The following is a 27829-nucleotide window of genomic DNA, read 5'->3' on the forward strand; positions in this document are numbered from 1 at the left end:
TCAGAATTAGGCAGTGTGATTAGTCACAATTAGTCAAAATGATTGCAGTCAGTTCTCCCATCTTGTCCAGCATGCTTCTTTTGTAGATCCCCACATATTTTTAAAATTCCATACGTTTTGCTTAAAGCTTGTTCAGCCCCATCCAGTTCCACCAATTCTGAAGATATTAGAATTGCAGTAGTCTCTCACAATCCCTTTTTTGTATCTTACTGTTTCACTTAAAAAGTTTAAATTCTATGATAGAAAATTTAGTAAATAGTCTAGTAAAATATTCAAGTAGTTTTTTTAGTAAAAATACTAAAATGATTTGCCAGTGTTTTCTCATAAATAATAATAATTGATAATAGTTGCTCTTAGGTATGTTGCTAACTATTAACGTATCTGCCTTTAAAATTCCTGTATAAATGTTTCCAAAAAAGTTCAGATACTTAAATGCACCTGTTCCTCAGTTAGCAGCTTGTGACCATTCACAGATATGGTGGTAATTAAAAATGTCATTTTCTGACCATTTGCATTATAACTAAAGGCTGTGTGCCTGAGAATGCATGTCAGAATAAAAGTAATGCTGGTGTAGCTGTACGGAAGAACCTTGGCTGAATCAGACAGTAGCAACCAATGATCTTTGTAGCATCTCTCTCTCTCTCTCTCTCTCTCTTCTCTCTCTCTCTCTCTCTCTCTCTCTCTATGTGTTCACTTAGTGACCAGTTTGTAACATCTCGGTAGTTGGAACAGAATTTAGTCACTAAACAATTGATGAGCACATACTGACTTTGAGGAGTTTGCGTTGCCATTCTTAAGAAGACACTAGTTTTACAAAGATTGATAGATTATTAAGTCTGTAACCTTTTGATAAAAACAATTCTCTGTTTTTGTATATACAATACTTGTCAACAATAAATGACACAGTATTACTCATAATACCTGGGTCCTGAGTAGCTGGTGGCCACAGAGATACTTGTGTGAGTTGGCATTTGCTTGTGAGCTCAGTTGTGGGTGACCTTGCAGGTGGAACAGGTGGTGGCATCAATTTTGCTAAGAAGAATAAACATGCAAAAACGAAAACAGTGAATCAAATATTCATTTGCATTCTTACCACTCATTTTTTCCAAAAAGTTCAAGCAAAACATACATACACATAATCTATTTGTCCTCAGAATTAGGCAGTGTGATTAGTCACAATTAGTCAAAATGATTGCAGTCAGTTCTCCCATCTTGTCCAGCATGCTTCTTTTTGTAGATCCCCACATATTTTAAAATAACATTCTGTTCAAATCATCAGATTCAATGAGGTATTAGCACTTTTTAATACAATTTCTCCGACTTATAGGAAACTTATTTTGGCCTATGGGCAGAGAAAACCTTGGACAATCTGTTAAAGGCTGAGTGTTCAGTCAGTCATGCAACCCAAGCAGCCATGTAGTCCTCCATGGATGAGAGAGAGAGAGAGAGAGAGAGAGAGAGAGAGAGAGAGAGAGAGAGAGAGAGAGAGAGAGAGAGAGAGAGAGAGATAGATAGATAGATAGATAGATAGATAGATAGATTGTGGTCATATTCTAAAGCAATTTCTGAGTTGCACAATGTACAACACTAAGGATTCCAACTAGCTCCAGCTCCTAAGTGTGTATAAAAAGAACATCGGTACCCAATGCGAGTTATATTCCATAGGACGTAATCCAATAGGATGCCACTGATAGTAGTTACCTCCACCTCTTCCTTGTCTCCTTTTCTGCATTGCAGGAGCTTGCTGTGTGCTTGGGGGAGTAGAGGGAAGAGGCACGGATTGAATGGGGAGCTTTTGCAGTTGGCTCTTAGGAAGCATTAGGGGAGCAGAATCACGGCTGCTGTTCAAGGCACTGTTACAGATTGGTGATGGTGGTGAAAACATTGAGGTTCTAGGTGAAGAAAAAGTAGACATAGAAGGTCCTGGGAGAGGAGGTGGTGGTGGTGGCATGGGGGGAGAATTATGTTTTAGATCAAGCTGGGAGGAGCTTCGGCTGTAACATTCATTAATTTTGCCTGGAAGCTCATAGGGGGATGATGGAGACATGGGTAATGGTGGAGGAGAAGATATGTGCAATGGGGAGAGGTGACTTTTAGGAGTTCTAATCTGGGAGGATGCAGCAGCAGCAGCAGCCATGTCTGGGGAAGGGAACTTAGTAGGATGCTCAGAAGGAGGGGGTGGTACAGGGGGAGGAGGGGGAAAGATAAGTGATGGTTTGCCAGAGGGAGATGGTAATGGTGGTGGTGGAGGAGGAGGAGGAGGAGGTGGAGGTGAAGAAGGAGGAGGTGGAATTGAAGTAGGAGGAGGAGGAGCAGGGATATTGGGGGGAGCTGGTATAGCACTCTGGATCTTGGATGCTTCTGACTCATCTGCTTGCTTAGGGCCACTTGGGGAGATCTGAAAGTTGCCACTGGACTTCCCATTATTGTTGATTGGGGCTGGGGCTGTTTTGGCAATAGGTGGCTTTCCAGTCCTATTAACTGAGAAAATGAAGCAAAAGCAAATAAATCACCTTTAATTTTGAAAACTACATTCAACAATTCATCCTTTGAATAGCTTAAATTATTCTCATTGTAATTAAATCTAAATAATTTATCCAGATTATTGGATTCAAATGAAGAAGAAAATAGGACTTTTTTCTAACAACTTCTTAAATTGGTTGTCCTACTATTTAGCTATTCCAATTCTGTTCCAATCCTGTCAATTCATTTTCAGAGACTATAGATCCAGCAATTTCCATTATTCTGGGAAGCAGAAGGACCTAAATTTTTCTTCATTCTGCTGCCAGCCAAAAGACAAACTAAAATAGTATTGTAGAAAGGAGGAATTGTTCCTGCACATCTCAATTACACCATACAGAGGTGAGATGAATGTCTCCAGGCAACAGCTACACTCAGGTGGATTCAGAAACATCTGTCTTTCCACACAGCACTGTAGTTTATTAATCTATTGTGCCTGAAATCTGTTTTTCTCATACACATTTCTTACTTGCTTGATTTGGTAGTTTAACCTTGATTTCCATGTTTGGTTGACAAACAATCAGTGGTGGGATTCAGCCAGTTCGCACCAGTTCGGGAGAACCGGTTGTTAACTTTCTGAGCAGTTTGGCAAACTGGTCATTGGAAGAAATCATTAGGACAGAGAACCGGTTGTTGAATTACTTGAATCCCACCACTGCAAACAATGTTTATAAAACCAAAGTTAAGATCTTGGTCACTTTTATTACTTTAAGTTGTATTATCCTTGACTGTCCTAGAAAACTATCCAGGAATAACAGCTAGTATGAATCATAGCATCATGATTATAAACTGGCTTGATTATACTTATTTTGTAACAGGTACATCGTACAAAGGCCTTGAGGTTTTTTGAGTTAATTTATTGTACAAGGCAAAATGATGACCAAAAAACCTCTAATATAATGAAATAAGAGAAAATATATTGCAAATAATGTGTAGAATATGCATGTTTGTTGTTATTGCAAACATAAATACTATGCAATAACCAATTTGTGCTCAAAATGCAAAGTGATTTTGCATTTTATGCAATTCACAGGACAAGAGAACTTCTATAAATATAGCTAACATGCAACAAGAAATCAGATCTTACTTGCACTCCAAATCTTCAATTCCTCTTTGAATATTAATTTTATATACAAAAGTACAAATTAGCATATCCTAACTTATATCACCAAAAAATATTCTGATTTTTTTTGTTGAGACTCCATTGCAAACTGGATTCTTTACCTGCTAAGTCTCTTTGGCCCACTGGTCTCAGAACAGGAAATCCTTCTGCAAAAAGGTTCCCTAATGCCTGAGGTATTTCACTGCTACAATTTCCAGCACTTCCTCCATCTTTGCTGGGCCTTCTTCTGTTAGCTGTGAAGGAGAAGAAGAAGGGGTATTATTTCAGCTTTTGGTTTTTCTTTTGGCATAAAACAAACAGAGGCTAATTGCTACGTAGATACAACATGGTGATGGTTAAGCAAATTAACTATAACTGGCAGGATTCAGCTAGTAAGCATCATTAGAACATGCTGCAGCTGGATTCACACAATACACTACGCCAAAGAAAAAATACTAACTTGCTTTTAATACATAACTAAATGCTAAATATATAATTGAACAAACTGTATTATGGCTTAGTTATGATGTGAAATCTGTCTTACAATTATTAACATAACAAAAAACAGGACTTTCTGCTGTATATATTAAGACAGAAATGTTCTCTGTAGTCTAGATAATATAACTGTGCATATATATTGTTCTTTAAAACAGGAATTTAAGTGTTACCACTGATTTTCTATAATCTCAATATATTACTGCTGGGATTAAAATATTTCCCTTTTTTGCTTCTTTCTTCCACTGCTTTCTCTTTATCTTGTTAATTTTAAAGTTTTTATCTTGGGCATTCCTTGCTGCAATTTTATTTATTTTGGCTGGAGGGAATTAAATTAACTGTGAAACATTTTTTTAACCATAGAAAACTGTCAGTCTATTTACCTTGTGAAAGATATGAATGAATAACTGACAAGTGTTCAGAATGGCTGAAAAAAGAAAGGCTCAAAATGTGTCACTTGTACAGGAAAAGTGCAAGTGCATGAATTAAAATCATAAACAGGAGGAATTAAGAATGGATTTAAGAATGAATCCAAAATATAGTATGAATCCAAAATACTGAAAATGGGGTAATTGGAAGACTTGAAAATTATTCCTCTAATTAATAAAATGTTCAGAATATTGAAGAAAAATGTTAGCTTGATAAGATTCATTAACAGTTTTCAAACAATCAGGCCAATATAAGAAACTTTCATCGTAAAAATGAAAGTGAATCATTGAAACAGTTTTGTAACCAAGGAAAAAAACAAAGATTTCTGCCAAGAAAGGGCTTTTAATATAAAAATGACTTGAGTGGCCATTAGAGCATGTCCATAAACAGAAGACTTACTGTCAATCTGTGGAGCACTGCGATCATTGATCTGGCTTACTCTTCTCAGTCGAGTTCCTCTTTGGATCTCATGTAGTAAAGCACTCCGACTTTTGGATTCCTCCCTTTTCACTTTGGGTGGTTCTGTGTTTGTCTATCAAAATAACAGGTCAAAATCTCAGATATCAGGAGGGACAAGGACAGAGAGAAGCTTCTAGCAACATTTTGGTTCTTTGATGATCACCACACTGTATATGAAGTTTGACAGTCAACATCAGCATCTTAAAACAGGACCAGAAATTGTATTTGTTAGATGTATTTCATGTTTACCTCCAGGAATTCAAAGTACACTATTCCCTCCTCCAGCTTTTCCTCATAACAAAGCTGAGAGTCTGAGCTCCTCTGACTGAGGATGGACTGTAATCTGAAGTTTCCTGGTTATAGTTCACCTTCTTAAACCCTACACCATATTGGCTTTCATTAATTGGTCACCAGTGTCAATCTTTTAATATTTAAGTGTTGTCAGTGTCTGCTATTTTGAATTACAGTTCTGGTAGCCATATTTACTAGGTGTTTCCTCAAGATAATATAGCTCTTCATCACTATCTATCAGGGCCCTTGGCCTATTTGAATTTTTACAGGTTCTTTCAATAAAAACATAGCTTTCTGGTAAGTGATTAATAAATGGAACATGCTGATCAAAAGTTCTTTTAAATAAAGATATTAATGCAATATGAATTACTTTTATTTAAAAGCACATAATTCATTTTCCATTTCAGATAATAATCACAGACAACAGTACTGGTGAACATGCTAGTAAAGCCAATATTAACAATTTACTTTTTCCTATAAATCTCAATTGTCTTTTTTTTTTTTTAAAACAACGGAGATAGTTGAAAGAACATCATATCACTTTGTAATCAAAGCAACTGAAATCAATGGAATATACACCTACAAAACATGATTAGGATCAGGCAAAGGATAACTTGCATTTATTTCTTTTACCCCACACTGAATCACTTTACTAGAGAATTCAATTCAGGTATAATCAAATTTCCATTTTACAGATCTCCTTTCAGTAGCCTTGAAATAAAATAATTGTTGTCCGATGAAGTAATTTTTGATTTCATGTAACTGGGCATGGCAGCTTTTTCGAAAGGGATTTGCCATTGTCTTCTTTCTAAGACTGAAAGAAGAAACTGGCCAAAAGTCACCCAGCTGATTTCATGATGATATGAGACTACAACTCATGGTCTTTTGGTTTCTATCTGGATGCTTTAATCCCTACACAAAAATGGTACAACAGTTAAACTTTGAGTTTGGACTGCTACTTGCCAGTTTTGATTTTAAAAACACTGCATCTCAAAACTGTTTTCCTTTCTCTACAAAAGGGGTGTCAAAGTTGAGGCGTCACGTCATTATGTGACGTATCATGACTTTTCCCCCCTTTGCTAAACTCGGGGTGGGAATGGTCAGCGTGTGACGCATCCGGTCCACAGGCCACAAGTTTGACACCCCTGCTCTACAGCAAGCAATCAGCTAGAAAGGGCTGCATATAATGGTGGATTTTCTGATTTCATGTGAATAGTGTGTTTTAAGCAAAATTCTTGGTGAAAACTTTTGGTTTTTTACTCTTCCACTTTCTGGACATCACAGTGTAATACGATATCATCTATCAGTCACGATAGTAATGAGGGGAGTGGAGTGGAAGGGATGGGCTTTAGGAAGTGCTAAGTAATAACAAGTGACTCTTTCCCTCCCATGCTTTACATTTTCTTTGCTAAATCAGGAAAGTACGCCCATCAGACAGACAAAGCAGGAGAACAAAGTCTTGAAAGACATGGGAAGCCCATCCATTCACCCACCCATCACAACTCACGATCAATAGACTGAAGTAAGTGACTAGTAACTAAATATACTGGAAGTGAATCTCCTGCATTAACAAGTAGCTTTGTCAGTCCAACAGACACAAGTTCAATAGATTTATTTTGATGGTTCAAAAAGCACCAAACTTATATTTGGTTAGCAACTGTGCCCAATTCCTTTTACCCAGATGAAAGGAAAATAAAATGGCAGCAGTGGGGAGTGGAGACTCAGGGATAGGGTCTTTCTGTAGAAACCTGAAAAAGTCAATTAGCATTGAGCTATTCCCCCCCCGTTAAGGTAATCTAACTGTACTGAGTCAGCAAAGCATGTCAGATTGTACCTGATTTGAAAGTTAAGAAGAAAAAGCTACTCTAAAACTAGAATGACCAAAGATGCAAGCTAAGAACAAGATACAGGCAAATCCTGGGGATATGGAAGAATAAAGAGGTTGTCAGGCCATGTTGACATGATAATTAGGTGCAAGTGAAGAAAGGGTTTCAATTTGGGACTGACTTTACTGCAGACCTCATGGCTTATTATCATGTCACATCTCTGCCTTTCTAGTTTCCCCATCTTGTTCACTGATGGGATCTCAAAACTTTGCACATTTTTGTAAACTTCTCTATTAATGTCCTTAATATAGATTTTTGATTTTTCCTCAGGGCCATAATAACTGCATTTTTATTTTGAACAATATGCATGGCTCACTGAGATCCTCTTTTAATAAAGCAGCCTTTTAAAGGAGATAAACAACTAAACAAGAAAAAAGAAACAAAATAGATACTTCCAGAAGATAAAGGCTGCAACAAAATGACAGGGACAGATCATTCTGAGCAGGCTGGCTACTAAACCAAAGATTTGAATCAATTATATTTCAGTCCTAGTCATAAAAGGTTCAGTTCTGAAATAAGCAAGATATGCTCCTGTATATATGCAAAGCTGTTATCTCTCATGGTTCAATAACTTACTTCTTGCACAATGGAAAGGAAGGAAATCTGCTAGAGATTAAATGTTTAACTCTTGTTTTAGAAATTAAGCAACACCATAAATTACTAGAATAGAAAATTACTGGTGAATGCTGTCCTAAATGGCCAGGTAAGCAGTTTGGAATAGTTTCATACCAGAACATCTAGACACAAGAACAGTTTTTTCCCGAAGGCCATCACTCTGCTAAACAAATAATTCCATCAACACTGTCAAACTATTTACTGAATCTGCACTACTATTAATCGTCTCATAGTTCCCATCACCAATCTCTTTCCACTTATGACTGTATGACTATAACTTGTTGCTGGCAATCCTTATGATTTATATTGATATATTGACCATCAATTGTGTTGTAAATGTTGTACCTTGATGAAGGTATCTTTTCTTTTATGTACACTGAGAGCATATGCACCAAGACAAATTCCTTGTGTGTCCAATCACACTTGGCCAATAAAAATTCTATTCTATTCTATTCATACTGAATTTCTTTTGAACAGTCATATGTCACATTTTCTTTTAAGTGTAATTGTTTTTAATTGTCTGTTTATCAACATAGTCAATTAGCTTTTGCTAGGACTTTCATTTTGGCCGTTCTGTGACATACCCAACTTGTACTTATTCCACCTAAAAACATACCTAATAAAAGCAGAAACTAGAAACCTTTGAGAGCCATGATTCAAGAAATAATTTGGTTTTCAACTTTTGCATGCTGTGATAAACACAAGAGAGATGACAAAAGCATATTTAAAGGTTAATAAGGCTAGTGTCTTTAATGTTAGAATATAGTAGGGAGAGCAATTCAGAGTCCTTAGGCTGTAGCTAATTGTCAGGTTCTTTTTTTCTGCAACTCACAAACATGACACAAGATATGCAAAATTAAATCAAAATTCAGATTTAGTCATGTTACTAACATATCTGTGCCATTCCCTGTTCAACATAATCTCTGAATGCCATTCAATTTTAATACATCCCTAACTTTAAACTATAGTTGACTAAAAATCTGAAACATAATGAAAAGATCACGTATTGTTTTTGCATATTCATGCACAAAACACAGAGATCCTATTTAGTAAATAAATATTATAAGTATTTTGAATGGTTAGCCACAAATTCTCTCCCACAAATACAGTATTAGCTCTTCTAGATGGCACATTCAGATGGGGTAATATTGGCACCAGAAGATTTCCTGGGGGATGATGTAAAATCTTATTAATAGCTTCTATTCTTATGACTATATTTGTTGCCAAAAAGAGGGTCATTTTGAAATGCTGTCTGACAAATTAACCTATATAATTCACCTTCAAATTCCTTGATAAATTTCTCTGTCTTCAAACACACACTATTTTCAAAAGCTGAATATTCTATATTCAAATGCTGTTATGGTACACATTACAGCGAAATCTATAGCTAATTACTTTTCTTTTGGAGAGCATCAAGCAACACTTACTGTGAAGAACTGAAGAAACATAACTTGAAAAAGTCCTTATTTTTAAACAATCCCTTCAAATTCTGATTCCAGCAGCTTTCCTGATAGTTTTGCTGTAACTCGGCTATTAGACAAGGGCCAGTCCTGGGCAAACTCTTGGTTTAAATTTAGAACCAACAGCTGTGGGGTTTGTTTTTCATTCATATGTCCACAGGTTGTGTCATATGGACGTACTACACAGTAGTTATTTTTTCTCCTCATGAGAATACCATTTGTTGGATTGCGACAAGGGGAAAAATAGGAGTAGAAAAAAATCTTAATATATCATTTTCGTTTTAAATCATCACAAGGTTATGATGTTAACTGTTACGATCTAAAAAAAGATTGGGAGATAGACACATTAAAGATAATATTTTACTTATTCCAACATACTCCAAGCATAACAGCAACTTACCAAGTCCCAATATTTGTTTGCTTGGCAATGTGTAAAAATTTTAACTCCCTAAAATATATTATTGGAATCCTTGGGGGTCTTTTTAAGCCCTTGTGATTACTGCATATTGTTGTTACTTATTAATTTTACTTTAATAGACTTCTATGAACAAGGGATTAGAGGCTAATGTTTTGAAATATTCTTGATCAAATGCATTCCTCATTTTCAGCTTGCTCCTGGAGGGAGGTGAAATATAAAGAGTTAAAAATAAACAACCACTCAAAAAACCCACTTTCTCGATTTCCCTCCTAGAGTTCAAAAGCAACAAGAAAGAAAAGGTTACCGGTACTTCTTTTATTAAATCCCACATATGCCTCTGCAAATAAGAATAAAATTAATTCCCATGACCTTCCTTTATGAAATCAGAACATGAACAGTTGGTGCTCATTTTCTTTGGCAGCCGTTAGGGGATATTCTATTATTTCTTATATAAGGAATGTCGCATTAAATAACAAGTACAGTTTTTAAAAAGGATGGAATGACTCATGCATTTAACAGGCTAGTTTGTCAGGAGAAAGGATTCGGTAAATCTTTTTTCTTTATCAAACTCATAAAATCTTATCGATATGCCTTAAGTAGAGAAATATAAAATCTGATTGAAATGGCAAATAAAAGTGTTCAATTCAGAGTCTAACTGAGGTTAGTTTGGCTTGATTTGGTTTGCATGTTTTTATTGCCAATTCATGCATTTTCAGTGACTATTTACAGCAGTGGTTTCTAACTTTTTTTTGCCCATACCCTACCTAAGCATCTCTAAAATGCTGATGCCCCCCCCCCCATGACATATAATTCTTACTTTACTCAAAAAGTGAACTCAACTCACACGGATAAAGCCTAAAATGCCATTAACTTGGTTTAAACAAGGTTCAAATTTTCCCATTAAAAATCAAATTTCCCCCCTGTTGGGCGTGGGCCCCATGTTGCATACCACTGATCTACACAGATATGAGATTCAATCTATACACTTTTCCAAAGTCCTGTTCTTAATATCTAGATTTACCAAGATCAAATAATTGCCACTATATTTATCCCTATCCAAAAATTCCATATAGATATTAAGGAAGGTTAGGCTGTACTTATGGGACTCAATAATAATTGGGCCTCGCAAACTTCTGCATGGCTACAGAAGGCCACCTTGTGATGTAATGCCATCTTCGGATAGAACAGAAATTAATTTTTTGGTCCTTGTTTATAATTTATATTAGTGAAGTAAATTTCTGTATGTTTTTAAAAGACTATATTGTATAAATATACAGAAAGAAATAAGATAGAAAAATGTGTATAAAAAACAAAGCATCATGAGGAAATTATGCTTATCATCCATTTTTAGGAATGTCAGAGAAGGATTGTAAGAATTGATCTACTTTAGGTTTTGTAGATACAGCCCAGGGAACTAATTCAATTCAGTTTTATAAAGGTCGTGTATTATACTGAATGGTGTAGGCAGACCAACTATGTCAACAGTTGAACTTGTGTCTGTTCTTCACCTACGCAGTTCCCATTTTCACGTTTTTGCCTACTGTCTAATTTGACCTGAAAAATGCAAAGTTAACTCTAGGCATCTCTGAAAATCACAGAGCAATATATGACTATGCCAAACAATACATTTTCAGAGGGGTATTTTAAAAATCATACATGAGTGCACACACGCACACACGCGCGCACACACACACATACACACACAATTTTTCTCATTTGATTCTTCACCTTAATTTTTATGATCTGTCCAATAATTCAGAAACTGAACTGTAAATTTGGCTGCATATGGCTTTTCACATTCTTATTTTTGAAAGGTAATAAGACATGAAAGAGAAAGATACTATTCTTTGTGAATACATTTGATGAAGTCTGCAGATAAGTGAATAAGATGGAAACGTCTCTCATTGTCACAGATTAACCAGGCACAAACATTGATCTGAACAGCTTTTTAGTTAATTAACATACTGGTTAGTCCTTTAATTCAGTCCTGTTAAGTTCTGAATGTGTAGAAAATCCTATCTAGAAAATTCTTGCATTAATATGTATTGTAAAGAGCCTGGGAGATTTCCAAGTGCCCCCATAGAGGTTAAGCTTGATGATCTCCAAGCATGAGTTAAAGTTAAAAGTAGGCAGCCACAGAAGTCAACCAATTGATCTAAGGAACCGAGGAAGATTTTGATCAGATCCAATTACCCAAATATCCATTCAGTCTTTGGCCCAGGGACAATTTCCATACCTTGACCTCCTTTCTAATGACCTTTAAAAATGTTTAAGCATATTTAAAAGCCAGCTCCAATCCAAATAGAGAATGATTTAAAATTTTCTCGAATCCTTGTTTTGCACTTACTGGCTTTCTTTCCTTTGATTTCTGCCTTAATATTTAAGTTCTGTCCATTGTAGACCAGATTCCTGACTTCTGGCCTGGTAAGCATCACCCCGATTGTTTAATCTCACTCAACTGATACTTATCAATTTATTGACCTGAAATCAACCCAAGAAAAAAATATGAAATAAAGTATTTTTAAAGATAAACTATTTCTAAAGCTAAATAGATTTACAAAAAATATTTCTGTAATTTATATAAAAATGAAAAACAAAACAAAAACCCCTCTTTTATTCTTATACCTGTATTAGACCAGATTGTATACATCAAGCATAAATATATGGAGGTTTTCTTAAGTGACACAGTTTGTTTAGCTTTGAAGTATCACAATATTCTTTGTATTTATTTATTTATTTTTATTTTATTTGTCATAACAGCATACATAAGCATAAGCATGAAGCAATTATATAACATATAAGCATATATATGAGTATAAACACGTAATAACTATATAAATTGGATATAATGAAAGGAAACAGTAGGACAGGAATGGTAGGCACGTTTGTGCTCTTATGCATGCCCCTTATAGACCTCTTAGGAATGGGGTGGGAAAAAAAGAAAAGGAATGAGCTGAAAGTATACTGGATTAATAGTATACCTGATGAACATAACACATTCAAGATCAGAAGGCGAACTATAAACTATATTATAGAATGCAGCAGTCATAATACATAAATCATGTAAGCAAAATATTATAAAAATCAAATCCAAGCAACTAAGATCAACTAAATGGAAATGAAAAATAAAAAGAATTGCATAATACTTTAAATAAAAAGAGAAAATATAAACATCTACTTAACAAATACTTGTATCTATTTTCAAGAAGAAACTGTTTTTCCTATTTTTTAAAAAAAAATGCATTTAAAATGCAGCTATTGACAAAGCTCCAGCATTTTAGATTTTGCGAGTAGCATTAGCTTTCTTTAATGCAGCTTTAAAGTATATGTTTAAATGTACAGTAGTATTACTACTAAAGTTTTCCAGAAATCAAGCTCAACTCCTGTTAACATCCAAACAACTTTTTTCAACTTTGGATCTACCTTAGATCCTCAGATTTCAGTGTCCTCCCATCTAAATACCAAAACAAATCTGACAAGAACTGGCCTTTTTTTTCTAAGATCAGCTAAACCTAGTTAAGTGCTGCCACCTACGGAAGGCAAATAGGATTAGCACTCTTTAAAGTCTAACCAAACCAGAGGAAAAAAAAACTTACCACAGGAAATGAAGGTAGTGGTGGTGGTGGAGGATGATCTCCAGATGATGATGAAAAAGAAGTAGGGGAAGTTAGTGATGGAGGACCTCCAGAAGAGGATGGAAAAGGTGGTGGTGGAGGAGGAAGAGAAGGAGGAGGAGGAGGAGGAGGAGATGGTGGTGGTCCTCCAGAGAAAAAGGGTGGGAGAGGAGGAGGAGGAGGTGGCAGTGGCGGTGACACAGGCATCTGTTGTCCACAATCAGAGATCGAATGCTCTATGGGGAAAATCAGTACACATAACTATATGCCCAGGGCCATATTTCATTTAGGTTATAAGGTGGTTGCTTTGTTTTGCTTTTTACAAACCTTAGATCTCTAAATGGTAAGCAGATAAGCTATCCTTTACTTCATTCTACATACAAATCGCATGCACAAAAGAAATCTAAATAAATAAATAAAGTTTCTAAATAAAATATGCATTTAACAATTATAGCTCTTCACATTGATTAACTCAAGAAGGCTTTAAGAGAGGATGTTATAATTATGCCCTATTCTGCATTCTAAACATATAATTCAGTGGAAATGAAACAGTAATAATTAATCTATTCAATATCTGGTTTGGGAATTGTAGGAATCGTAATCTCATACATTAGAGGCCATACATCAGATGGAGATAATTGGCCAAATACTATATGTTCATGTATAGCATAATTTCAATGATGCATTTAGCTACTCTATTACATTGACTGACCAATCCTTTATCAACATTGTGGTTGTTCTATAGAGTGAATTTGCTAATCTTCACTGCCAACTTTGCTGCCAGACATATTGAACATATATTTTTTTATGTTATAAGAAAGTCAAATTTCTTCCTGAAAGTCAAGTCAAATTATATGCTCGATTCCTTATGCAACATTCTGTGAACCATCTTTTTCCCAGAAAGAATTTTACTTTTATACATTGATACTTTTTCCAAAAATTAACATAAAATAGAATGAATTACAGATTTCTATCCAGACGTTCAAAAATAAAACACACAAAAATGGCATGTGGAGTAATGTTAAAATAATGAATTTATAATTAGAGAGTTTGGAAAGAAGCTTCTCTCAAGATGTGGAAATAAAGATTCAATACATTCTCCCCATTGTCTGATCCCCTTTTTCAGACTTCCAACATCCTTCTTCACTAAATATAATTATTCCATTCAATCAAGTAATTTGGGAAAATAAGCAAGTATTTGTTTAAATGGAACCTAATTAAAACAAATAATATAGTGACACAAATCCATTCTGCAAAAACCAATCTCAGTCCATAGCTCCACCCTTCAGTAGCTTTCATAATTCTGCCATCAAGTCATTCATTCCTCATTGATCTGTTGAATACACATCTCAAAATGAAAATAAGAATGATCACTATGAAACAACTACCAAATTAAGTATGGTGTGTAATGGATCACTAAAAAACTCATTACTTTATGAAGCAATTTTTAAAAAAGCGTAAGTGAGGCAATTTTGTGGCCACTATGGTACTTCATCATAGTTTTGATTAAAGTTCTTTCAGACCTGCTATTAAATTGGAATGATTCCTGATGATGATGTATATGTATACATGCAGTTTTCTTGCAGCAGTGTAGACTTACCACTGCCTTTTCTGGGATGATTTTTTAATTTCTCAACCTCTCCATCACCTTTAATATTCCATTACAGTTTTTTGTCCAATCCTGACTTTGTTTAGTTCCAAGCCCAAGTATCACTACCAATGACACAAATATGCCCCCTCAGGTCCAATTGGTCATGATGACTGCATCCATGAATTTTTATGGTAAAAGCAATCTATTATTCATTTCTTTGAAACTTTTTTAAAATTACCCATCTTCTCAGCATCTGATCTGATTACAAGTAGTTTGACATCCAAGACAAGGAGATAGAAAGGGAACTCATCAAATTTGCAGATGATACCAAGGAATAGCCAACACTCCAGGTTCAAGATACAGAAGGATCCTGGACCCTATCTAACAAAAGGAAATTCAATGGTGAAAAAAGTAAGGTTCTACATTTAGGCAACAAAAAAAATGCACAGGTATAGAATAGGTAGTACCTAGCTCCATAGTGGAAACTGCGAGAGGGATCTTGGGAATCTTGGTGGACACTTAAATATGAGTTAGCATTTTTGTGCAGTTGCCAAAAGCCAACCCCTTTCTAAATTGCATTAGCAGAGGGATAAACTCAAGATCACATGAAGTCTTAATGCCACTTCATAATGCCTTGGTAAGAGAAAACTTGGAATATGGTATCCAGTTTTGGCTGCCATTATATAAAAAAAGATGCTGAGAGTGAAAAGTAGAAAGAGTGCAGAGAAGAGCAACAAAGATGATTAGGGAATTGGAGATTAAAACATATGAAGAACGATTGTAGGAATTGAGCATGTCTAGTTTAATGAAGAGAAGGATTAGGGGTGACATGATAGCAGTCTTCTAATATCAAAGGGGCTGACAACACTTAGATATTGTCACCTCTGCACCTGAATGCAAAATAAGAACTAATGGATGGAAACTAATCAAGGAGAGATTGAATCTAAAACTAAGAAGAAATTTCCTGACAGTTATAAGAATTAATCAATGGAACAACTTGCCCCCAGAAGTTGTGGGTGTTCCAACATTGAATGTTTTTAAGAAGAGATGGGACAACCATTTATCTGAAATGGTACAGGGTTTCCTGCTTGAACAGGGGATTGGACCCCTCCAAGGTCCTTTCCAACTCTGTTATTCTGTTAAGTACTTAACTTTGAGGTTAGGTTTCATATTAGTCCCCTAAAACTGCATCTACCAAAGTATTAACAATCCCATGTCATTTCTATTTGTCACTAAAGCTTTTGAAGACTAAAATTCTTCATATAACGTATTACCATCTCATGTACTTGGACCTCTTCAAAACCTGCATGCAATTTCTGATCATCTGAATTCCTCAAAGATGAAATGAAGGTCATTATTTTACCATTCTTTTCTGGTCTAGAATTTATTAGAATAGAATTTCTACAGTTCACCATAAACTTGTCGCCTGAACTGTATTTTCAGAGAACTTCTGTTATTTCATCTATCCTCCTCCCCCTCACTTCCTTTCACACATGCTAATGTCACCCATCTCTGCAGTTTATTCTTCTGCAAGACATATGGAGGACATGTTCACCCCTCCCCACCTTGCTATGAGTCAAGGGAAGTAAGATAGGCAGCAGAAGATGTAGACTCCCATGATATTTAGTCTTGAACAATTGGATCCCATTATACTTAACCTTAAAACCTTGAAATATTTAACTTCCCCCCTTTCTATTTGTGTCATAATTGTACCATGGCAACTACACATAACTGTACAGTCTCTATTATTCAGAGGAAAAAGTATACTTAAAAACAACCTCTATAAGCAAGCTTGCACTGCCGAATGCAACATTTATTGGATGAATTTTGTACAATCTAGAATTTGCACCCTATTAGCACTAATATATACTAGCACATCTATGTATTATGATATATAGAGCAATGTTTTCAGCCTGGGCATCTTTAAGACATGTGGATTTCAACTTCCAGAATCCTCTGATACAAAATAAAAAAGTGGGGAAAATATTAAGAATCAGAGATTTGGAGAAACATAACTATTAAGGAAAAGGAAACAGTTAACATCCATTTTTTAACCTGGTGTTTTTCAGGGCAAGCGGACATACTCTCAAAGAAAGCAGTGGTTAGTGCTATCCTTTATGTTTATTTATTCAGAAACGTTAGAAATATATTATGGGGATCTTTAGTATAGATTAGAATGGGGAAGCCATACACTCTTTCATCATATCCAAAGTCTTTGAATTTGTTAGGCCCAACTTTGCCAGCAGGTTCATTTTGCATTTTCAGAAGATTATAGGATTTAAGGCCTGCACATCCTTAAGGTATCAATTTCAGTAATAAATAAATATATATTCCAGAGTAAAACTCTTCTTACCTGGCTCCTATCACTGTTAAGAATTTTTTCTTGAGTAATAGTTCTTCTCCTGGAGAAAGCATCTATCTAACAAAAGACCATTCCTGCATCATTCTTAAACAATAGCCTCTCATACTACACAAACCAATTGAAGATCTGATTGCCTAATGCGAGGATTTTAAATGTTATTCTGTCTAAGGCCAGGAAGCAGTAAGTGACATGGTGCACATCATCATTATATGCAACTGGCAGCAAAGAAGTTGCCAATGATGCTACCAGAAACAAGATGGTCCTGCAGTCACAGCCAACAGGTTCATTTCTTTAAAATTTAAAATGACCTATAGACAATGTGCAGCATCAGTTAACTTTTTAATAATAGTAACAGAGTTGGAAGGGACCTTGGAGGTCATCTAGTCCAACCCCCTGCTCTCGTAGGATACCTGTACTAGAGATTCGAACCGCCAAACTGCTGACCATTCTGATCAACAAACTCATTGTCCTAGTCACTTGAGCCACCTAGTCAAACTAGAGAAGTTTCCTCTCGACTATGGTTCCTTAGATCTCAAAGCAACTAGTCTGGTTGCTAATGCTCATTGTTCACATATCACAAATATGGACCTTTTGAGGACACCTGGTTAGATAGTTTGAGAACAGGAGCTTCATCTAAAAAGCCTTTTGGTATAATCCAGAAGGGCTCTTTATATTTTTGCATAATGCTCCATAACTATTTTAAGCAGCTCTTTCTTTACCTCATTAATGGCCTCCAGACTGAGTCATCTGTGTCTGGGGCTTGTTCTGTGAAGAAAAACTATTGCTATTACTAATCAGCATCCTCTAGGAAAAATATTTGAGACATGCACCCACTCCTGGATGAAATTAGATTTTTCCTTTAACTGAAGCTTCAGGAAATTTAGACAGTAGTGTTGAAGATACTAGAAATAGGAAATCTAGGTATGCACAGGGGATTCAAAGAATACTGCAGTGGCCCTAGTTTTGAGCTGTTGGTAGATCACATACATGTATTGGTTGTCATGTATGTACTCTTACATATAACAATAAAGACATGTTGTTATTTCATTCTTTGAATTACTTCGTATGTCAAGGCAAGTTTACTCCTGTAAAGAATAGCTAAATTTTTCTGTTTAGCTAAATGGCTAAATTTTATCAGAAAAATTCTCCCAAATAAAAGGTTATTGATCTGTCCTCTTCCATACCTGCCCAGTTTTCTGAAGTAAACCTATCCATTTTGTGACCTTTAACTCCCCTCATGACCTTTAACTCCCCCATGACCTTTAACCAGTGGTGGGATTCAAGTAATTTAACAACCGGTTCTCTGCCCTAATGATTTCTTTCAATAACCAGTTTGTCAAACTGCTCAGAAAGTTAACAACCGGTTCTCCCGAAGTGGTGCGAACCGGCTGAATCCCACCACTGCCTTTAACTCTCATGTTATCAGTCATGTACTTTTTAAATTTAACCACACCAAACATGGATTGAAATAACAACCCAACTACATCAGACATTTTAATGAACTGTCCAATATTTTACTTCATTATTTTTATTGTTAAAAGATACATAACTATGAAAATGCATTCACAGGGTAAAAATAGCCATTAAACCCAATATGGCATTTTGAAATGAATTAATTCAAATCAAATATTTGCTGGCTGGGTCATCTTTTTTAGATGGTTGCTTTTAAACAGAAATAGAAAGGCTATACATGGTCGAAAATTTAAATGTTATTCTCAGAACAGGAGTTAACCAACAATATTTAGGAGGAGTGAGACACTTATTTTATCAGGAAAATATATGTCTTACCCCCTCCCGGGAGTGAAATGCTCCCAGTTTGGACCAGATTGGCTGATCCGGCAGCGATGGTGGTGGGTGGTTTGGAGAACCGATAGCAAAAATCCCTGCCCCCACCCATATGCCCAGCTGAGCCGCACGATCGTCAGAGCCTTTTTTTTTTAACTTTTAAAAGCATTTTTTAAACAACCTATTCGGCTGAATAGGTTGTAAAAAATGCTTTTAAAAGTAAAAAAAAAGATCGTGCACCACAGCTGATCACCCCCCCCCCGTGCGCGCTGTTCTACTTACCCTATGCCGCCTTTTGGCATGCACTGCATGTGTGCACAGCATGCATGTGCAGCCAGCGAACTGGTAGTAAACTGGTTCAGATTTCACCACTGCTCCCTCCCCGTTCAGTCATATCCATGGACAGGTTCCTGCAGTTTTTTTGGCAAGGTTTTTCAAAAGTGCCGTTGCCTTTTTTCTAAAGCTGAAAGAAACTGACTGGCACACAATTATCCAGCTGGCTTTGTGCCAAAGATAAAACTCAGAGTCTCACAGTTTTAGCCTGATGGTTTAACCACTATATCAAACTGGTTCATAAACATTATGTTAGAAGAGCCTTAATAAGGCAAGGTAATTATCAATTTATATAATTAGCAAAAAAGAGCTTAAACTAGGAAACAAGATGCAAAATTGTAATTGTTTAATACTCATTTTGAACTGCACTTTGAACTACAATACAAAAATAAATTTGTACACAAGTATTTATCTTATTTCCATATCATAGCCTGCGTGACCTTTTTTGGACTTGGAAGCTTCTAAGCAGAATAGGATCAGAGTTATTCTGGAATAAAGACTTCCAGGAAGTCCTAAATCCATTGGTTAGGTTAGCAAATAAAAAAAACCCAAGAAAAGGATAATAACCAAACACTCTGACTTTAGCCTTGAATTAATAATAGCTGTGCAGCACAGCTGCACCTTTCGCAATTAAGTAAATTGCTCTTACTTTGCTTCAACTCTTACTTTGTTCAACTCTTATCTTCAAAGCAATTAGATTTTCAAAACGAAATTCTCTTCCAAGTGTTGGGGCTGTTTAGAGACTGGATAGGTTTACTTCTGATAACTGGGTACGTATATCTGCTTTTGTTTGTGGAAGGAGGAAGACTGATATTTGGGTGAATTGTTTTCATTTTGATTTGGGGCAGTTTTAATCTTTCTGTCATTTTAAAATAGCAGGAACCTGTGCTTTTTATTTTCAAGAGTTGTAATGGCAGAGTATTCCAAGGGTTTTAGGAAAGGAGTTGAGGAAATACAAATTGTCAATCCAGGTATAGCATGGTCTGTGAACCAGCCATTGCATATGATGTATATTTGCAGCATTTCCCCCCCAGAGGACTAAGGGCTCTGTTTTAGGATACCCATATCAAAAGTACTTTTGACAGATGAAGGCAATGTGTAGTCAAAGCTAAAATTTCTAGATAGTCTCACATTTTGTGACCTTTAACTCCCCATGTTATCTGCAGCTGTTGATCACCAAAAGATTAATCATGATTGATTAATCATGATTTGTTTTTTGCCATGGTTTTTGATTAACGCTCACAACATTGGTATTAGAATAGAATAGAATAGAATAGAATAGAATAGAATAGAATAGAATAGAATAGAATAGAATAGAATTTATTGGCCAAGTGTGATTGGACACACAAGGAATTTGTCTTGGTGCATATGCTCTCAGTGTACATAAAAGAAAAGATACGTTCATCAAGGTACAACATTTACAACACAATTGATGGTCAATATATCAATATAAATCATAAGGATTGCCAGCAACAAGTTATAGTCATACAGTCATAAGTGGAAAGAGATTGGTGATGGGAACTATGAAACGATTAATAGTAGTGCAGATTCAGTAAATAGTCTGACAGTGTTGAGGGAATTATTTGTTTAGCAGAGTGATGGCCTTCGGGAAAAAACTGTTCTTGTGTCTAGTTGTTCTGGTGTGCAGTGCTCTATAGCGTCGTTTTGAGGGTAGGAGTTGAAACAGTTTATGTCCAGGATGCGAGGGTCTGCAAATATTTTCACGGCCCTCTTCTTGATTCGTGCAGTATACAGGTCCTCAATGGAAGGCAGGTTGGTAGCAATTATTTTTTCTGCAGTTCTAATTATCCTCTGAAGTCTGTGTTTTTCTTGTTGGGTTGCAGAACCGAACCAGACAGTTATAGAGGTGCAAATGACAGACTCAATAATTCCTCTGTAGAACTGGATCAGCAGCTCCTTGGGCAGTTTGAGCTTACTGAGTTGGCGCAGAAAGAACATTCTTTGTTGTCCTTTTTTAATGATGTTTTTGATGTTAGCTGTCCATTTGAGATCTTGCGATATGATAGAACCCAGAAATTTGAAGGTTTCTACTGTTGATACTGTGTTGTCAAGTATTGTGAGAGGTGGAAGTATGGAAGGGTTTCTCCTAAAGTCTACCACCATTTCTATGGTTTTGAGTGTGTTCAGTTCCAGATTGTTTTGGTTGCACCACAAGGCTAGTCGTTCGACCTCTTGTCTATATGCGGATTCGTCATTGTCTCGAATGAGACCAATCACTGTTGTGTCATCTGCGAACTTCAGTAGCTTAACAGATGGATCATTAGAGATGCAGTCATTGGTATACAGAGAGAAGAGAAGTGGGGAAAGTACACAGCCTTGGGGGCCCCCTGTGCTAATTGTACAGGTATTTGATGTGATCTTGCTTAGCTTCACCTGCTGCTTCCTGTTTGTTAGGAAGCTTGTGATCCACTTACAAGTCTGTTCCGGTACCTGTAGCTGGTTTAGCTTAGTTAGAAGAATGTCTGGAATGATGGTATTGAATGCTGAACTAAAGTCTACAAAAAGGACCCTTGCATAGGTCTTTGGAGACTCAAGATGTTGTAGGATGTAGTGCAGAGCCATATTAACAGCATCATCTGTTGATCTATTTGCTCAGTATGCATTATATTATATAATATAGATACCCGTTCATATATAAATTTAAATTGTTTACTTTTATTCACCTTAAAATTCAATTCACTTGAATCTGAATTCTTCAAACTTTCATTAAAATTTTCTACACAAATATCCACTGTATCTCTTTTAGCAACAGCCACATTTTTACAAAATCTGGTGAGCAGCAGCTCTGATATTATTGTTCAGTTCTAAACTGAGGAACTGCTGTTTTAGGTGGCATCGAAAGAAGTACATCTTCTAATCACTGCCAGTCCTTTGGAATAGTCCAAGCAGAAGACCAAAGTTATGAATGTAAATACTGTTTTTATTATAAGGTTACAGTAACAGAATCTTGCCTTTATGTTTAAGAGAACTAGGGAGGGTCAAGTCTGAGACATTTTCTCAAATTACATTCCTGGTTTGGACTCAGGTTTCTCCTATCTGACTGTGGTGTTTGTTATTCTCATTACAGTCATAGATAGAACCTGTTCCAGTCTATTTGGTATATTGAGTACTATATTCTGTTATATGCACCATACTTTACAAAGTTAGACCAATCAGTTCAATGAAGATAAAGAGAATCAAGGAACTGGAATCTATGCTTCATGAGAAGAAATGTGAGCATGACTGACCACAAAGATAAGTAAGGAGAGAAAATATAGTTTTCAAGTGCTGGAAAGGTTGTCAGAAGGAAGTCAAGACTCGCTCTGCATTATCCCACAATGCAGGTACACAGAATAAAGTTATCAAAAAGTCAAAATCTACTTGAACTTTACAAAATAACAATAAGAACAGTTTAATCAACAGCTTAGGAAGATGGCTTCTCTTCATTATCCATGTCAAGGTCAGAGGAATGCTTTAATTTAGGTTCTTGCATTGAGCAAGGCATGGATTCCATACCCCAAATGACCCCTTCAAACTCTGATTTTCTCAGAAGTCAGGGATGAAGGAATAAGAGAAATAAAGAGGCAACAAGTAAAAGAACACCTCAAATAAACACTGTAATATTCCCCGGCACTAGATATGCTTATAGGCGCTTTCTCCAAATGGATGCATCTAATATGTGTTCTTCTTTCAGAGGCAAGTCCCATAACATTGTTGTTTGCAGCCAAAAGCCATCACAAAATCATATTTCACCACACACACCACTGTTAAAAGCTTGTTTGTGTCTGTAGCAATCATTCCTCCAGACCATATTTCTAAAGAGTACTGTATACCCTACTGAATACATTTTTAAAAGTTATTTATTTTTTAAAAGATCAGACTTGCAATAAACATAGAGTTAGCATAGAAGTACCTACTGAATTATTTGTTTAGTCATTTTACCTCTAAATTATTTAGTAAAGGCTTCTATATCCATCTATTTTCCTCCAAGGACCTTGGAGCTTGACTTATCTCCACAACAACATATAAGACTGGCAAAGGCTATACAGGATTAGGGAACATATGATCACCCAGATGTTTCTGAACACAAGTCTTGGTAGTCCCAATTTGTATGAACACTGTTTAAAAATTCTGGGAACTACAGTTTAGCAGCATCCGAAGGCTTGCAAGATTTCTGCTGCTTGGGAAAAAAACAATGTAATTTTGGCACAGATTTCTTTCTTCACTCAATTTAAATTTAGTTACTAAACCATGCCAAAACTATCAGATACAGGTACATCATGTTAAGTACCCCATATCAAGCCTGATTATGTGTCTGCTTATGTTTACTTTTGCTCAAGAGCTACTGAACAGGAAGAGGAAATAGGAGCTTGGCAGTGGAGTTCAACAGAAGAATTTATGGAAGTTCTTAACAAAATTTCCCTCTACGTCAAATTTGTGCTTGGCTAACCTGAGAGCTAAAGCCATTTCCTCACTAGTGATTTATAATAATCTCAAGCCATTGTTGCAGTATTATAAAGTGTGTCTTTGACAGTGATATAGTAGCACAGTAATGGTTGATTTACTAGGAATACCAACTTTGAGCTATCAAGGAAGTAAAAAAGGGAACAAGAAGCAAGATGAGGGAATTCTAGAGGGCAGAGGAGATGGATTGCATTTAAGACAGAGTGTCCTGATACTAGATAGCACCTTAGCATGAGGAGCCAAAACAAAGGCATGCCAACAGGAATAATCGGGTTCTGGACTGCAAAGCATGTTTTCTGCCTGGAGCACGGAAAAAAAATGTAACTATGATTTCAAAAGTATATTGAAGTCCTATGATAATGGAGTCCAATTATCGTATCCTGCTGTTGTACATGAATCAAATGATACTGAAAGAAACAGCCACAATCACTCTGTATATGGAATTGGAAGGTCCAGAACAGAAGTTCAAAATCTAGGGCAATGTTTGGAAGTCCTCTCAGCTTAAAGATGCTATATTAAGAAAACCTAATCTAGGGCCTCAAATGGTTTTGGGACATGACTGGGAAAGAAAAGAAGAATATTAAGAAGTGAATTACTGTTTAACTAATAATATTTATTGGAGATATTTGGATTCAGAGACTATCATCTTAATTACTGAGATTGATGGACTGCTAATGTGAGATTGACTGTATCTCAGATATACAGTAGGCTTACATGCTATAAAAAGAAGGAAGATATCATGGAATATATTAATCCACTATATAAAATCGGAAAATTAGCTCATGAAGGTAATGGGATTAAGAGTATATATAACAATGCACAGAATCTGTGAAAAATGAAAAAAATAAACTAGAATGCATCCAAAAAATGACAATATTTAATGTGCGTGATGTGCACATGTTATGTGGCAAGCGAAACGTGATGGGACGACTATTCTGATTTGAGTACAGCAAGATAAAAGGGTTCAAAACAAGCAGAAACAATTGGAATGGATGAAGTGTTAAAAGTATCCACCTATATTCAGAAATCCAAGTAAATGAATACCTGGAAGGGGATCCAGGAATCTGTAAGCCAATCAACCTGACATTAATCCTTGACCTTAAAAGCACATCATGAAAAGATTGTTTCAAATCTCCAGAGATCAAAGTGGTAATTATTAGATACCAGCATGAATTTATTAAGCTCCAGTCTTTTCAAATTAAAACCATTTTTAATCTAAACATCTATTTGGCAGATAGTGGGAGAGCTATGGATGTACTTATATGTGTATTTTAGCAAAATATATTACAAAAAAAAATAAAATTCTGATCGAATGAAGCTAGTTAAATGATGATTAAATGATATGACACTTAAGTGGATACACAGTTATCTCAAATATCATAGAGAAATATGGATCAGGTACTATGGTAATAGGTTTATCTTGTTCTTCAATTCTTTCTTAATAGTTTGGTGAAAGAGATAGAGGGAATGTTTACCAATTTGCAGATGATACCATCTTAGGTAGGATAGCCAGTAGGTAGAAATAACATCTAAAACAATCTTCATAGGTTAAGAAAAATAAGTTGAAAATAGCAGAATGACATTTAATAGAAGACGAATGGTTAATTTTTACTTTTCTCTTTTGCTTAGGAAACAGAAAACAAATGCATATAGGGTGGGGATACTTGGCTTGGTGACAAGTACTTGCATAAAAGATCTTGGATTGTTGATTACAAAGTGAGAATGACCCTGGGTACTAATGCTACAAAAAATAAAATGCAATGGGATATTTGAAGTTTAGCTTCTAAATCATAAGCTAGTAATAATTCCATTTCAACAGAATTACCATTAACATCAGAAATTGTGGTTGTAAATTGAGGATTACCTGTACTTAAAAGATCTCACACTGAAGATGATCAATATTTAGTTTCTATTTTTCCAGGGTGTAGAATATAGAATAATGGTTTTAAGTTTTAAGAAGGTAGATTCTACAAAGACTGTTATCTATCTCTTCCCACTTATTACTATAACCATGTTGCTTGTATCTTTCAATTTATATTGTTTTTATTTGTTTCTTAGTATGATTTGATAGCTTGTTAGTTACCTTGACTATTACTAAGTGTTGTATCTTTTTATTCTCAATGAATGTATTTTATTCTCCTTATGTAACACTGAGAGCATATACACCAAAGACAAATTCCTTGTATATCCAATCACACTTGGCCAATAAAAAATTCTATTCTGATTAAATGTTAGGGGGGAAAAATTTTCTCATGTGAAGAGCCGTTCAATACTAGAAATGATTACCTAGATAGGTGATGGGTTAAAGGAGCTCTAACTCAGGTCTAAAACAGGAAAGCAGAAATTGCAAAATCGAATGTTATTAAGTACTTGTGTACTTAATATAAAAGTTCACAAATACTTAATAACAAAACTGAGAGTTCAGCAGCTGATGTGAATCCAGTGACATGGAAATCCTTTTATTTTTGCAACTTTACTTTCTCTGAATAAACTGGGAATAAAAACATATTGATTTAAGATAGGCTTTCTCTCAGCAGTTCTCAAAATTCTGAGCCAATAAGTCTAAGAATTCAATCCATTTGGGCTCTCCCAGGTGCTATACACTAATTCATTTGACTGTGGCTCAATAAACCTTTCTAATCCTTCTAAACCTTCTCATTTAGATCTAGACCTAGTGAATTTCCACAAAACTTATTTTTAAATATGTGCAACGGATAGAAATCACATAGTTATGGCTACAATAAGCAAGTAATAATTAAATGCATTGGCCAATATAGCAACTTGCATATATAGATCCACCTACAGAAGCTCCCATGGTCAAACCAGAGGGGAAAATGTATTTTCTGCCAAGAGCATTCAAGGTATTTTCAAAAGGCATATCCAGGCAGTTTATAAACCAAACCAACATTGCTCTTTTTAAGCAGTCTTTCATAAATTATACAATTCAACGATCTATTTCAAGCATCTGTAAGGTTGACAACCTACCAAGAATCCACTGTATTTTTCAGAGTTCTACAGTTCCAGCTCTTCCCTTGGCACCTACAGCCACCAACATCTTCAAGGGGATACTTTCAAGGTCACATGTTCTTTTTCCACCCAGTTAAAAAAATCAAGACATTAAACTGGAGATGCTTGGAGGCATGGGATTCTCAGCATTAGCAATGAAAAGGAGTTCTATAATTATTCCACCTTTTCTTTTTTATATCTATTCCCAGATAAGGTCTTCATGCCACAATCACGTTGCCTTATTAACATAATTCTCCAGCACTATCTCTTTTACTACCTAACGTTTTGTCAGGGAGCATCAATTTAATGTGTAAATACCTGCCTTTCTCTATGAAAGTCATGAATGCAACCCTACTCTATGTCCTCCAAACATCCCAGATTACAATACCCATCGCTTCTGGCTACTATCTATCCTGCTCATGGGAGATGGGTATGAAAAACAGATGAGTTGTTGTATAATTCATTACTTAGTCCCTTCCCCGCAACTAAATGAAACTTAGTTCTTTGTAGATACGTTCGGGATTGTGCCAATTTAAACCCGCAAAAATCCCCGGAGGTATAGCGTTTTTAGCTGAAACGCTTCCCCGTCGCGCTCTAAACTAAGGCTTGTTGAGTAGCTCCGGGTTTATGATTCTCAACATTGGGGTTTAAACGGTACGTTAAGCCACATATGGTTCCGCGTGATGGGTAAACCCCATCAGAAAGAAAAACCATCCTATCCAGGCGGCACAAGGCGGACTTTATTCTATTTAGGATGGGGTTGAGAAAAAAAGGGGGGGGGAAGGGGACGAAAGAGGGACATAAAACCTCTTGGCTGGAAAGGCAAATGGCCACACTGCTTTCCCAGCCCCCGTATCAAGACAGAAATAAAGGAGTTAGGGAACGCATGGGTTGATTTTCACTGACCTGGAATAAGATAGGAAGAAAGCCCAACCGGCCGGTCTCCGTTATCCGCCAGCACCAGCGCAGCGACTCCAAAGCTATCGAATCCTGTTTCCC

At 36.0% G+C, this 27829-nt stretch overlaps 1 protein-coding gene across 1 annotated transcript; it reads right to left on the reverse strand.

Annotated features, from left to right (window-relative positions):
* Positions 1–29: 29 nt before the first annotated feature.
* Positions 30–27829, reverse strand: WIPF3 (WAS/WASL interacting protein family member 3). Its single transcript, XM_058182731.1, has 9 exons — positions 27737–27829; positions 26810–26910; positions 15119–15261; positions 13272–13525; positions 4946–5078; positions 3745–3876; positions 1702–2481; positions 922–1032; positions 30–157 (listed from the first exon to the last, which is right to left on the reverse strand). Exons 3-9 carry the CDS (start codon positions 15120–15122, stop codon positions 30–32), a joined length of 1542 nt encoding a protein of 513 aa, XP_058038714.1. The 5' UTR covers positions 15123–15261; positions 26810–26910; positions 27737–27829.

This window comes from Ahaetulla prasina, chromosome 4 (genome assembly GCF_028640845.1).
Source record: "Ahaetulla prasina isolate Xishuangbanna chromosome 4, ASM2864084v1, whole genome shotgun sequence".
In the NCBI taxonomy this organism is placed as follows: domain Eukaryota; kingdom Metazoa; phylum Chordata; class Lepidosauria; order Squamata; family Colubridae; genus Ahaetulla; species Ahaetulla prasina.

Coding starts and splice junctions, on each gene's coding strand:
- WIPF3 (XM_058182731.1), bottom strand. Junction 2,482..3,744: donor GGGCCAAAGAGACTTAGCAG/GTAAAGAATCCA, acceptor TCATTTTCTCAG/TTAATAGGACTGGAAAGCCA. Junction 1,033..1,701: donor GAGACAAGGAAGAGGTGGAG/GTAACTACTATC, acceptor TATTCTTCTTAG/CAAAATTGATGCCACCACCT.